The sequence below is a fragment of the Rhinolophus sinicus genome, linkage group LG09, assembly GCF_036562045.2.
Source record: "Rhinolophus sinicus isolate RSC01 linkage group LG09, ASM3656204v1, whole genome shotgun sequence".
NCBI lineage: Eukaryota > Metazoa > Chordata > Mammalia > Chiroptera > Rhinolophidae > Rhinolophus > Rhinolophus sinicus.
Window position 1 is genome coordinate 114835289 of NC_133758.1, and position 13956 is coordinate 114849244.

Sequence of the window (13956 nt, forward strand, 5' to 3'; positions counted from 1 at the left end):
GATCCTAATTCTGTCCTGAATTCTGGGCCATCATGGTCTCCTGTGGCTGCTTTGTGGCAGACATGTGATGGGCTGGCAGTTCTGGCTGTCTTAAAGGCAGAGAGGAGGGTATAATGTGGCCTGTTTGAGCAATAAAATGTTCGGAGGACCGAAAGGTTTTCCACTCATTCCTTCACTCGTTCCTGCTTCATCCAGGAAATGCTCACAGTTCACATGGTTGTCCAGGGTCTGTGGTAGGTGCTCACAAAGAAAACAGGAAGAGCTGAGGACCCTGCTGTATTGGGGAAGCCCTCGGTTAACAGGCTGTCAGTGGGATGATGAATCAGCCAAAGCGAGCAACCCCAGTCAGTCAGGAGGTGTGTGGGCGCACACGGGAACCCACCCTCCCTGAGCACTTGGGGCGGGGCTGTGCTGTGCCCCTCACTGATGGAGGAGATGTCGGGCCAGACGTCCAGCCTGAGACGGCTCACCGCCCCATGCCGTGTGGACGGGGCTGCCCGTAAAATGCCGGGGAGCACAACTGCTGGCCAGCACCGCCACTGCCACCACATGTCAATAGAAGTTGTTCCAAGGGCCTGGAAAGGCATCAGTCATAGCCTCTATCATCAGCTACGTCTTCCAGTCAATATTTGCCCATCTTGGGAGCACAAAAAAATCAAACAGCTACAAAATGAGCACAAGATTCTCTGGCTTTGCATCAAGAGCCTCCTAAGAAAGTCTTTGTGGGAAATAAGCAGCAAAGAATAACCAGGTGTCATCTTACAGTTTGACTGGGGCTTTTCCTTTTGGGGACACGTTGGTGTGTGTCTGTGTATTTTTCCCTGAGGCATCCTGTGTTGGCCACCTGTGCTCTTCCATCGCCGTGAGACGGAAGCAGCGGATGCCCCCAGAACCCACACGTCTTCCTTAACCTTGCACAGCACCTCACTGTGAATCTTCACCTGTGCGTTGCGTGCGTTGCCCCTCAGTTGAACAAAGAGAGGTTGCTTGAATATTTATTTTAAAAGTCATTTGTAACAGTCAGCCACACCGTACGAGTTGTAAAAGGCGAGAACATGAGATTTGACTACATAAACACTGACATTTTTATAGGTCAGAATAAAATGATAAGCAAAATCAGGTCAAACATAAATGAAGAACTCGTCTGCAAAATCTACCAGACATCAGGGTGAACATATTAGAGAGTTTGCAATTAAATAAAAATAGTGGAAAAGAGTGCAATGAACAAGCAATTCATGCAACCATCACGGCAAATGACAAAGAGGTGGTGGTAAAACTGTTGAACCGCATTAATAAAAGTAAAATGAAATCGTTAATGCCTGTCAGACTTGCAAAGCCCAAAATGAGAACTCAAATCCAATGTTGGTGACTGTGTGGCAAAACGGGGATTCTCATTCACTCCCTGTGGGGGAGTATTTTGGTAAATCAAAAAAATAAACAAAAATTCTGAGGACAAGTTTGGCCATATAACTTAAGAACGCTAAAAATGTATTTCTCTATAAGAAATTATAAGATACGTTCTTCCTTTTACAAATTTTAAATGCAAAACAAGGTGCAGAAATTTAAATATGAGGTTGCACATCTGTGTTTTATAGAAAAGCTAATCACTAATTTATTGAAGGCTTATTTTGTGCATCTGTGCTAGGCTGTCCCCATGTACTTATCGAATTATCACAAAAAAGTTACCTGAGGTAGTACTGTTATCATGATTTTTGTTTTTAGTTAACATCAACCACAATAGCCATTTACTTCAGGTCGTGCAGCTAATAAACACTGAGTCAGAGACCTTGGTTCTCCATCCTCAAGTGTCGGCCATTAGGTGACAATCTGAAATGACCCAAATGTTCACCGATGCACACTGTGGATACTGGACATTCCAATTGTGAAACACCACACGATCCTGAGAAATCATGCCATAGAAAAGGATTTGAAATCATGGGACATGTGCTCTTCATGGCCGAGTGGAAAAAGCAAGCCGGCAGTTGGATTCAGTTTGGGGTTGCATTTGAACCATGTCAACAGGAAATACTTCCACTTGATGGAAAACCAAATTTTACTCTATGTGCAAAATTCAAAATTGTCAGTCACTCCCAGTGAAAACTTAGTTTCGAAGGCTGCAGGCCCAGGGGATTATAAACTGGGAGCCACACATTCCAAGCTGTGTGGCTTTGCACTGAGATGCTTTGGAAACAGGGTGTGACACTTGGATGATAAGCAGACCTTTTCTGGGCCCTGGGCTATGACATGCAAAGATGCAGTGGAACTTCAAACATGCACTTTAGTTTTTCTCCTGCTGTTATTTTGTCGTTTCTTGTGGCTGTAGCTCAGGATCTTATCTTATATCCTCACTGCTGTCACGCCTACATTCACCAGATAAAAAAATGTACCTAATAACATTGAACATTGAATTAGGGGAGCTGACATAATAATCAGCATTAAAGAACCTAAAACCTTTCCTTCAACGTCAGCTACACTGTTGGTGTAGCAGAGAACACGCTGAACGGAGAACATTGGACAGAACGCTCAGGAAAGGAAAGGCATCTTCAAGCTGATTCACATCTGACAAAGACCCTCTTCAGTCAGGCTTCTTTGAGCCCTCTTACCAGCTAGGTCCCCACTTTATCATGATGAGCCCAGTTTTGTCAGAGAATCCTGCTAAGCCAGTTTATCCAGGATGCCTCTACCTTGGGTACCCAGTGGAGCTCTTCCTCTACTCTGGACACCTGTCCAAGTGGCTTTTAGTAAGTTTCCATCTACCCTCTTACCCTACCCATTGGCTATCAATCCCTGCTTGCCTCTGTTATATTGGGGGTTAACTTTGGTCTCTCTCCCCTATTGCAGTAGTCTTTAAAAAAAATCTGTCTTGCTGTGTTTAACAAGTTTCTGGTGAATAATCTCTCTTAAACACCTTTAACTTCATAAAAATTGTCAAAACAAAACAAAAACCCAGCACAGACAATAGGAAACAGAACAAGTTCTGGGGATGTGATATCAAGATTATCACCCACGCTGTTTATAGTGGATGTAGAATTGTCCCCCATGGGAATGTCAATCTTGAATTATAAAGCTTGGAACTATGGCAGGAATTCAGGAATGCATCCCTTGCTTAGCATACAATTGTCTCTTACAAATATAGGAAACATTCTGGGAGGACACATGCCAGAATTTTGAGTCATAGGATTCTAGGTGGATATTTTTCTTTGTGGTGTTCAAGTTTCCTGTTTTGAAAATATAGTTGATTCTTATTATCCACAGATTCCCTATATGCAAATTCACCTACTTGCTAAAATTTCTTTGTAATCCCAAAGTCAATACTTGTGGTGCTTTTGTGGCCATTCACGGACTTGCACATATACAGTGGGATGGGAAATTTGAGTCACCCAGCTGAGCTCGAACAAGGCAATGCCGTCTGCCTTGTTTTTCAACAAGTAGTCTGTTTGGTGCCACATTCTACGTATTTTGGTATTATTCTTAGTTATGTCACTGTTTAAAATGACCTGCAAATATAGTGCTGAAGTGCTGTCTAGGGTTCCTACGTACAAGAAGGCTGTGATGTGCTACATGCAGAAAATACCTGTGTAGATAAACTTCACTCAGGCATGTATTACAGTGCTGTGGGCCATGAGTTCTAAGTTAATGAACCAATGTATATTAAACTATCATTAAAAAGCACACATTAGAAAGGTTATGTATTGATTGGTTGATAACAACGTTACCGGTGACCTGCAGGGACCCAGCCCTGCATTGGGAGCCATGGCTCAGTGTCTGTTAATTCAGTATTCACGGATAACCAGCATTGCCTGTATGTTACTTAAGTGATGAGCAAAGAAAGCATTATTTCTGAAATGAGGGTTGTACATGGAGGTGTGTCTCTGTCTGGTGAGGAATGCAGAGAATGGAAGCAGACTCTAGCCCTGACAGGGGTACATTGTCCCAGGCTCAGTGCTTCACACATGCGGTGTGATTATGCCTTCATTCCTTCCTGAGTGCAATATTATTATCTTCATTTCTCAGATGCAGCGAGAGGCTCAGACGGTTCAAATCACTTTCTCCAGCAGCTAGGAAGGGCCAAGGCAGAACAGTGGTTGTCATTAACTTGAGATGGACCATGAAAATGAATGTGTGTCCATGTCACCAGTGTAGACAATGAAAGAACAAGACGTAGCATTGTCTTCAGTTGAATAGCTGGTGAGTCGTAGAAGCATTTTGCCCCAGTCTCAGGATCCAGTGTCACTTCCATGCCATCCAGACCTGGAAGGAAAGTACTTCTTGATGAGACAAGTAAAAAGTTAACAGGGGCGGGCTTGCGAGCTGGCAGGATGGGACAGGCAAAGAGTTAATGGGAGTGAGCCTGTGAGCTGGCAGGAACGAGCTTAAAAATTAACCGCTTGGCTCTGAATCCCCGGGCCAGCACTGCACTTGTAAGCTGAAAAGCACCTTACATCCATCACAGGTGGGAACAAAACAGTTCCCAGTCACAACAGCAATCCCCTGCAAGCTGACATCCATCACAGATGGGAACAGGACAGTTCCCAGAAGAAGACAATTATAATGGCAGCCCCCCTGCAAACAGATGAGCACCCTACATCCTGCATGGAAAAATATAAAACCCCAGCTAAACAGAAACCCACTGCAGCTCGCTCCATCAGACGGCCCTGGCAAAACTCCCTCTGCCAGTATTTCTCTTCCAAACAGAGCTCTCTCTCTCTCTCCCTCCCTCCCTCCCTCCCTCCCTCCCTCCCTCCCTCCCTCCCTCTCTTTCTCCCTCTCTCTCTCTCCCTCTCTCTCTCTCTATTCCTGTGACTTTCAACAAACCTTTCCTTGCTTTCTCACTTTTTAAAGTCTCATGAATTCTTTCACATTCTGCAAATGACCAGGGGTAATTTCTACACCAAGACACTCCTGACTTGGGGTCTGGTGGCCCCTGGGGTATTTGGGGCATCACCCATGTGACCCTAGCAGTTGGTTTGCTTGGATTCACCCTACTGCAGTTTAGAGGTTCATGTTGGCCCTTTGATTTCTTTTTTCTCTCTGTCCAGTTCTCACCTCTGACGAAGGCCAGTCACCATGAACGCCAGTGAATTCAGAAGGAGAGGGAAAGAGATGGTGGATTATGTGGCTGACTACATAGAAGGTATTGAAGGACGCCAGGTCTATCCTGACGTGGAACCCGGCTACCTACGTCCCCTGATCCCCACCTGCGCCCCCCAGGAGCCAGACAAGTACGAGGATATCGTGAGTGACATTGAGAAGATAATCATGCCAGGAGTAAGTATGTCAAGGTTGGGAACGGGAGGACTGGGGTTAATGCTGGGTATCAGGTGACTCACATGTACTATTTCCCCTACTCCTCACCACCATCCCATTGGACAGAAACTCTTACCATTTCCATTTTACAGCTCGGGCCACTGTGGCCCAGAGAGGTTAGGTAATTAGCCTTAGGTCACACAGCTACTAACTGACAGAGCCCGAACTGCAGCGCAGGTCTGTGTTCCAGGCAGTGAGTGAGCTCTCCCCGCAGCCCCCCACGTCAGTCCCCTGCCATGAGACCCCGGTATACGGCATATGGTCATGGTGGTTGCAGGAGGAAAGACCCTGGTGGCTGGTTTCAAGTAAGTCCATTGCTCAAAATGAAGCATTCTCCTACAGTTTGTGTTTGGCAGCGGGTAAGGCGCTCTGTGTAAGAAATGGTTTATTTATTTTATTTGTGCATGGGCGATGTGGACTGTGCTCAAGCTGAGCTTGGCGTGTGGTGCTCGGTGGGGCTGCAGACAGGGGTCGCAGGACCAGGGCCTGTCGGCCACAGGAGCACCCTGTAGCTTTGTGTGTGCACAAGGTTTCCCTGCAGGGAGCTCGCCTGGAGCATCAGCGTGGCAGGGCGGCCTCAGGTCCTCCATCCCTTCCCCTCGTTTTCAGACAGGACGGCAACGCTCAGACCAGTGACCAGGGGGCAGGAGGGGCCCAGCCCTGGGACATCACTGCTCAGCAGCCTGGGATCCAGCCTTCTGCTCTCACTCCCTCCTCCCAGGAGACTTTCCCTGACATTTGCGCTCTGAGCCAAGCGCAGGGTCTGGTTCTCACGGAGAAGTTGTTCTTGCTGAGAGGCTGTGCAAACACACTAAGCCCTGGGCTTCCAGCCCCTCCAGGGGGAGGGGCAGTTAAATGTCAGCAGGTGGGGTCCTGGTCTGCTCCAGCTGCCATACAAAAGGTCGCTGCTGGGCAGCTCACACAACAAACATTTGCTTCTGGGCTCGAGGCCGGGGTCCCAGATCACTGTGCCCCAGATCTGGCTCCTGCTTGCATGTGGCAGCCTCCTCCCCGCGGAGGGGCCCACTTCATGATCTAATCAAACCCTAATCACCCCCAAAGGTCCCAGCTCCCAACAAAGCATCACATTGGGGTTGGGGCTTCCACACAGGAATTGGGGGACATAAACCTGCCGACCAAACGGGGAGTACGAGAGACTGTGGGATTCTTTACACTTGGTTAGATGGGGGCACTCACCGTGCAGAGCTGTGCGGGACGTGCAAGGCTGGGGGCAGGGCCCTGGGGGGAATTCCAGCCCCACCTGGTGCTTGCTGTGTGACTTCAGGGAGAGCAGCTAAGATCTCTGGGCGCGACTGGATGGCTAGTGTAGGGACAGCCATCTTGAGTGCTGAGTATTCATTGAGACGGAAAGCAAAGGGGCTGGTGTCCCTAGACAAGAATCACTCTTGTCCTTTCCCAGGTGTCAGGGCAGGTAGAGAGAGGCCGGGAGGCCCTGGCCACATCCTGCTCCCGTGGGCCCCTCCCCCCCAGAAATATGGAAAATTATGCTCCCTGAGTACATTGCTGAAAGTACGCGTATTAACATTATGGAGTGACCTTTTTTTCTTTGACGTGAATGTTTACTTTTTCCTTTTGATTTTTAAATGAAATTACAATACTTTCCAGGCCCCTGAAAACACTGTGAGCCTGGCCACTGAGCTGGCTGTTCCTCACGGCCCTCTCAGCCCTCCCCCCCGCCTCTCCTGCCTCAGCCCTGCAAGCTCCAACTGAGCTGAGTGCCCCCTCTCCCCAGACCATTCCCCGCCCTTCACAGTCCCACAGCCCCCTGCTTTTCCCTCTGCTGAGAAACCCCTGAGCCTGCACCCGCCGCCCCCCACGCCTCACCAGGCTAAATTGCTTTGTCCTCCAAGGGGCCTTCCCTGCCCCCGTCCTGCAGATGTGGGGGTGGCTGAGTTGCAGTGGGACCCCGTCTTAAGTCCCCACGACCACAAACCCTGCTGAACTCTCCTGGTTTGGGAGCCCTCCCAGTCGGCTGCCTTCATGCTCTGGGGTCTCCATGCCACGTCTCACAATGGACAGTTAATAACTGGTGTTATCCGTGAAGGAATGTTTGCCTTTTGGCCCAGACTCAAAATGACTAACGTTGGCAAAACACCCCCACAGGCTGGGGGAGTCTGAGACAAGCCTGGTGAAGGGGACCCTGGGGGACACACTGGGTGCACACTTTGTTTTACCTGAGAGGATGTGGGTGCTCAGAGAGGTGCTTTCCACGGCCTGAGATCACCCAGAAAATCCAAGCGGCTGGCTGTCCAGGGGTGCCCCCAGCCCCCATGCAGCTGATGTATGCTGGGTTAAAGAGTGCTGAGGTTGGGGGTGGGGGGACAGGCTGCTGGATCATGTCTCCTGGACAACAAGTAAGAGCTTGTAACCCGAGTGGAGACTGAATGACCATGCCTGGCACCTCCCCCCTCCTCTGAGAGGTGGGGGTGTCTTCAGGGATTTATTCTGCTCTCACATGAGAGGCATGTCATGGAGAAGAAATTAAAGAAGCAAAAACTGGGCCACAGCCCCACGTTTTCTCTCCTCCCCCGATCTTCTTCCTAGACTCTGAGATTCTCCCAGCCAGCCACAGTCACCTCGAAGATCTTCCCGCCCCCTGAAAGGGTGTGCCTGCATGTCCCCTCCCGCTTCTGATGCCAGGTGTGGCCTCACTGCTGCCTGGCAGGGCTGGGGCACAGAGGGGACCAGGCATCTGAGGGATGATGGAGCCATGCTGGGCTGGAGGGAAGGAGGTGGCAGAAAGGCCAGAGGAAGAAACCTCAAAAATCTGTCCTTTTTCATAATTTTTCTGATATAGACTTTGTTTTTGTGGAGCACTTTGGAAAACCAGGCTTCTAACACAAAGAGATGAGCCTCGGGTTTAAGCCGCACCTGACAAGCACACCTGCCCAGAATTTCAAATACAGTTGAGAGAACTCACTTGCTGTGGCAAACTGAGGGTCCTGAGTCCTGGGCTGCAGGGGGTTCCCCTTGCACCCAAGTAACCGCCTGTCTCCCATGCAGGTGACCCACTGGCATAGCCCCTACTTTTTTGCCTACTTTCCCACGGCCAGCTCGTACCCGGCCATGCTCGCGGACATGCTATGTGGGGCCATCGGCTGCATCGGCTTCTCCTGGGTGAGTGATGGGGTGACCCAGGGGCCCTGCTACGGGGACATGCGCCTGGCTTCAGAGGGTGACATCAGGTGGCAGTGCCCCTGTGGGAGCGGAGAGGGTGCTTCATAAGGAAGTGAAACACAGGGAAATACAGAGACAGTTCTGGAAGGTTATCAACCAAAAGGCAATCCTGCACAGCTGTAGTTTGGATTAAAATCTGTCCTGGGTTTCTGCAGTCCACGCCTGGAAATCTGCATTTCCACCAAGCGCCCAGAGGCGTTCCAGGTGATCTGCAGTTTGAGAAATGCCACTGCCCGTGTCCCATCCCATCTGTTCTCAGGGACAGGCCCCACCCTGAGGAATGCTGGTGATGCAGAGCAGGCAGCTCTGGAAGTGGGGCCAGCTCCTGCCCCCCCCCACACACCAGCCCAGCCCCATCTCATCTGGCGACAAAATGCTAGAAAGAGCCCTGCTCAGAAGGGGGCAGGGCTGGCCCTCCCTGTGGCTCTGCTCCCAGCACGGCCCCACTGGCTGGACGCCTGCTCCCCAGAGGCACAGCGAGGACACAGAGATGCCCGCCCACGGTGCCAGGGCTCCCTGGCTGCTCCCCCTGCGGGAACTTCAAGGTGAAGGTCTACCCTTGGCCTGTTGGGTCTGAGTGTCCACTTGCCTGTCCCTCGGCGCTGAGGGGACTCATGTGTTGACTCCACTGAATCAGGGCCTGAGGCGCGGGAAGGAAAGGGCAGTTTATGAACACATGGGGTCCAACACTGGGACGTGTCGCTGCCTGCTCCCCACCCCCCATATGTCCCAGGTTGCTGGAGTGGGGTCAGAAGCTGCAGCCTACAGGAAGGGTCAGAGCGTCCCCCAGCTCTCTGCCCTGCTCCTCTGTCAGGCGCCCTGAGGCTACCCTCTCCACGGGGGGAGGGGGAGGGGGCACTATGGCCACAGCCTCTGTGACCTCGATGACCTTCCTTTGTGTGGATGGAGTACACCCCCTTCTGAAGGTCCTTTTGTTTCCTTACATACCGCAGCAGACGCCATCTGGTGGTCCACAGCCGACCTGTCCCTTCACGGTGATATGGCTTAGATCCCCTCTTGTGTCTGTTCTTTCTGAAAACAGTCTGATTCCTCTGGGACCCTGGAGAGCTGCCACACCATCTCTAGGCTGTGGTGCTGGCTGAGTGTGGGGTCACTAACAGTGAGTGCAGGTTCCTCTGCCTGGAGCTGGGCTTCACTGGGATGGGAAGGGCCCTCCGAGGGGGCTGATGAGCAGGAGAAGGTTCTGTCATTCTAACCTGTGGCGCTTCAGGAGCTGGTGGACATGTGGACCGGAGGCCCTGAGCAGCACGGTGACGAACACATGGCGGGGGGTGGGGGGGGCGGCTCAGTCCATCCTCAGGCGGGCGAAGGCCAACTGCACTCCGTGTGCAGGAAAGTCCTTAGAGCACCATCTCGAGAGCTTCAAACACAAGGCCAGTGCCCTATCCAAGGCTCCCAGGCAGTTCAGCTGCCTAGAGGATACCTCCTGACTGGTCCAGTCCCCTTAGACTCACTGTGACTGTGGACGAGGTTCCAACCAGGAGGCTTTCTAGATCCTTCTGTGAGTAAACGGATGGTTAACTGAGAAGCACGCGGTGCTGGGGCGTCCCCACGGCCTATGCCTTCCCCTCGTCCCCCGTTCTCTCAGGAGTGCTGGTCAGAGCACCTGTTTGAAACATGCTCCTGGCATTCTCATGGCATCTGGGATTGGACAATTTTAACACGGGTCAAGTGGCAGATTAAACCCTGCTGCTGCTCCTGAAATTCTGCATGACCTGGCCCCTTATTCCGACACCAGCCCCTAGAGAACAGTGGCAGAGAAAGGGGAGGAGGATGACGTGCTCACCAGGGGACATGTGCAAACCCTTGCACACGGTGGGCACAGGGCTTCCCGTGGCAGGTCTGGGGTCTGGAAGTGTGGTTTCCTCCAGTCCCAAGTATGGGAGAAGTGAGGACACTGATGGGCCAGGCGCCCAGCACCACGCCGGCCCAGATCTTCCCAGTAATGCCTCAGAGCCTCTAGGTGGAAGGAGGGGACCTGCTGCCAGCCCGGTCCGTGGGTCCTGTCTCCGCCGCTGCTTCTCCCTGCATCTCCAACATTCACCTCCTCACCTGAATTCCCACCCACGATGGGTCTCCTGAAAATGTTTAAAAACGTCTGTTAAATTGATAAAATATAAGTGACAGCAGTGACGGAGTATTCCTGTCTATCACATCCCTTTATCAAACTGACAGGAAGTGGAGGGCAGCTGGCCTGTGGTTAATTCCCACCCTCCTTCCCACAACAGGCTGCAAGCCCGGCCTGCACAGAGCTGGAGACGGTGATGATGGACTGGCTTGGGAAGATGCTGCAGCTGCCAGAGGCGTTTTTGGCCGAGAACGCTGGCGAAGGGGGTGGGGTGATCCAGGTAAGGTGGGGAGGGTGGGGGGCCCAGCTCTCTGGGGTGCAGGTTCCACAGAGGGACCATGGCTTCAGAAAAAAGAGGTGTCCTCCTGTTTCTTCTGGAGAGTGAGCAGGGCTGTGCTGTTAGGAAAACCAGATCTAGATTTGATACTGGGTCCTCCAGGGCCCTATTCCTGGTACACAGAATGGTGGCTGTCACTTAGCAGGTGCCTAGTAAGAAACACAGCAGCAACTGACATTGGCATTGTGTCCCAGTTGCCAGTCACCACGCCTGAGCACTCTCCAGATGTTACTTAATTCTCACAACAACAACATGAGTTCGAGGCCATTTCGATCCCCCTATTGTACAGGTGAGGAAACTGAGGCACAGAGAAGGGAGGTGACTTGCCCATGGGTTCCCAGATGCTAAGTCCCACAGGTGGGGTCTGAGCCCACATCTGTGTGATGGCAAAGCCATGATCTTCACCACCACGTGGGGCTGTCCTCAGTGAGACAAGGGCAGCTGTGGCCACATGCGTCAAAGGCTTCTAGAAAGTGCTGGGCCTGTGGGAGCCAGAAGTTCATCTAAAGATGCTGCCTTTTCTATGTGCCAGTTTAATTCATTCTCTCATCCGGCACATACCCTTGAGAGAGACTATGTGCCAGAGCATGCATCAGGGGACGTGGCAGACACGAATGACAGTGACGGCAATGTGTCTGCCCACTGGGGGCTGCAGCACAAATGCCTCTAAGAAGTCGGGCTCTGTGCTTTTTAATCTCCTAGCAGCGAATATGGACTCTACTGAGCCCACCACCCTCCCTGACACCTTTCTTCTTATCAAGTATATGATGATAATATTGGGAAAGCGCTGTTTACTTTGAAACAAAAGGGGATTTCCCTTTTCAGATATTGCCTTCTCAAAGGCTGCAAGAACTAATTAAGGCAGCTGTCACTCTGCCCGCTGGACCACTGAGAACACTGAGGTACGGATACCCCACCTGGCTGGCGTGGCCAAAGGAAACCAGGAAGCAAGCTCCTAATTTCCGGACCTGACACTGCTCAGCCAGATCGGCATTTGTCAACTCCCGAATGTCAGTTTTCTGTTGCTGCTGCCCCAAATTCTAGTGGCTTCCAACAAAACAAATCTGTCATCTTAGAGTTCGGTAGGTCAAGCATCTGACACGGGTCTTCCTGGGCTAAAATTAAGCTTGACACCTTGGAGGCTATAGGCGAGAATCTTTCCTTGACTTTTTTAATTTCTAGAAGTTTCCTATATTCCTTGGCCATGTCCCCTCCCTCATCTTCAAAGCCAGCAGCGCTGCGTCTCTCTGACCCTTCCTTCATGGTCACAGTTATTTATCCACCTGACGACGGACGGCTCTCCATTTAAGGGTGCATGTGATGAGACTGGGTCCATCCAGATAATCCAAGATAATCCCCTGGGTCGAGATGCTTAACTTAATCACATCAGCAAGATCCCCTTTTCCAGGTCAGGTAAATAGTCACAAGTTCCAAGATTAAGTCATAGACACCTTCGGCAGATCCTTATTTTGCCGGCCACACAGGACATGTCAATGTCACTGTGGGGACCTGGGTCTGCCCTTAGCAATTGGATTCAGCAGGTTTTGGGTGGGCCCAGGAATGTGCATTCCGTCGTGCACCTCAGGTCGTCCTGACGCAGAGATCCCGGCCCCACTCTGCTAAACAGGCCACATGCTGTGACGGATGGGACTTCTCCAGACCAACGGGCCGCTGTGGCCAGGCTTAGACCCACTGGCTCTGTCCTCATCCGCTTCTCAGTCTTTCCATATCACATCACTGATTCTGAGTGGGAAGCTGATGAAAAGCATTGGCTACGAGGCCAGCAAAGCTTCCATGTGATGCTGTGACCCAGGCTGGAACTTAACACAACAGCAATGCTGATTTCCTCACAAATGCAAAGTATTTCAGGTGTGGACAGTTTCCTCCTGGTCACAGTTTACGCAGCCTGGCCAACCTCAGTGACAGAGACGACACACTGAGACAGCACGTCCACATGCCCTTCTGGCCTTGGGAAGGGTAAGGGGGCCGCGGCACTGACTGTCCCACATCGTCAGCTCATCCTGGTGGGGCAGGCGCTTCCAGCCCTGGTCCATTCGCCCTGAGTCTCCAGGGGCACACGGTCGGCCTTCTCTGACAAAGAGCAGAGCCGTATTGACAGAAAACACAGCATCCACAGTGGGAGGAGGGGTGCTGCTCACAGGGATGCCGTGACGGCGCACTGCAGCCTGGACGCTCGTGGCAGACTTACTTTTTCTGTATAATCCACACATTTCACCAAGGGCTCCTTTTTTCATTTGTTCCATTCATTTGGACAACTCCCTCCCCTGCCCCAGCCTTTGGTGAATCCCATTCCTCGGAGACCTCCTCTTTCTTCCTCTGGGACTTTTTCTCCCACTAAACTGTAGTTACCACGCGGGGCCCTCTGCTCGTTTTCTCAGGAGTTGGGAACCTGCATCCATCATGTTGGGCTGTCTCTTGTTTTCTTTTCTTGTCGTTTTTTCCTCTGTATTTTGGGGGAATTACTCATGATTTTCTCTACATCGTTTCAGTTTTCCACATTGCCAGTTTTTTTACCTCAATGTCCCCTTTCTATGGGTGAAAACTTGATATTCATTGTTCAAATGGAAGAAAGACAGGAGCATTTTGAGGCATACTTTCAGTGTGTGTGTGTAAACGAATAGGGATAATACAATATGTGCATTCAGATTTTTCTCTATGGTATTTTACTTACTATTTTATTGAGCATTTCCCATTACTCACATATTCTTTGAGAATATTATTGCGTGATTTTCTGAGATGTGTCACAATTCAGATAAATAACATGAGTACTTATGCTGTGCCAAAATTTTCAGTCTTGTAAATAATATTTCTGAGGACACCTGTTAGGATGAGGTGCGACGGTCTCCTCAGGTGGTCAGCTTCCTGCCGGGGCTCTTGGTGCTTGAACCCATATTGACCATTCATACTCGACCACAAATAAAAATGACCAGAGAGTTTCTGGCTCATGGGATTTACAACTGAAGCAGTTTCACTTTGAGTTCTTTTCAGCCCTAGCCCGATGCCA

The 13956-nt window shown here is 50.9% G+C and overlaps 1 protein-coding gene across 3 annotated transcripts in view; it reads left to right on the forward strand.

Moving 5' to 3' along the window:
* Positions 1-13956, forward strand: part of DDC (dopa decarboxylase) — a 52671-nt gene that overhangs the window by 9976 nt on the left and 28739 nt on the right. For all 3 annotated transcript variants that reach the window (XM_074341055.1, XM_074341056.1, XM_074341057.1), the window contains exons 2-4: positions 5040-5268; positions 8332-8445; positions 10755-10874. In XM_074341055.1, coding sequence (XP_074197156.1) covers positions 5068-5268; positions 8332-8445; positions 10755-10874 — 435 coding nt within the window. In that variant the 5' untranslated portion in view covers positions 5040-5067. The remainder of the gene's footprint in view (positions 1-5039; positions 5269-8331; positions 8446-10754; positions 10875-13956) is intronic.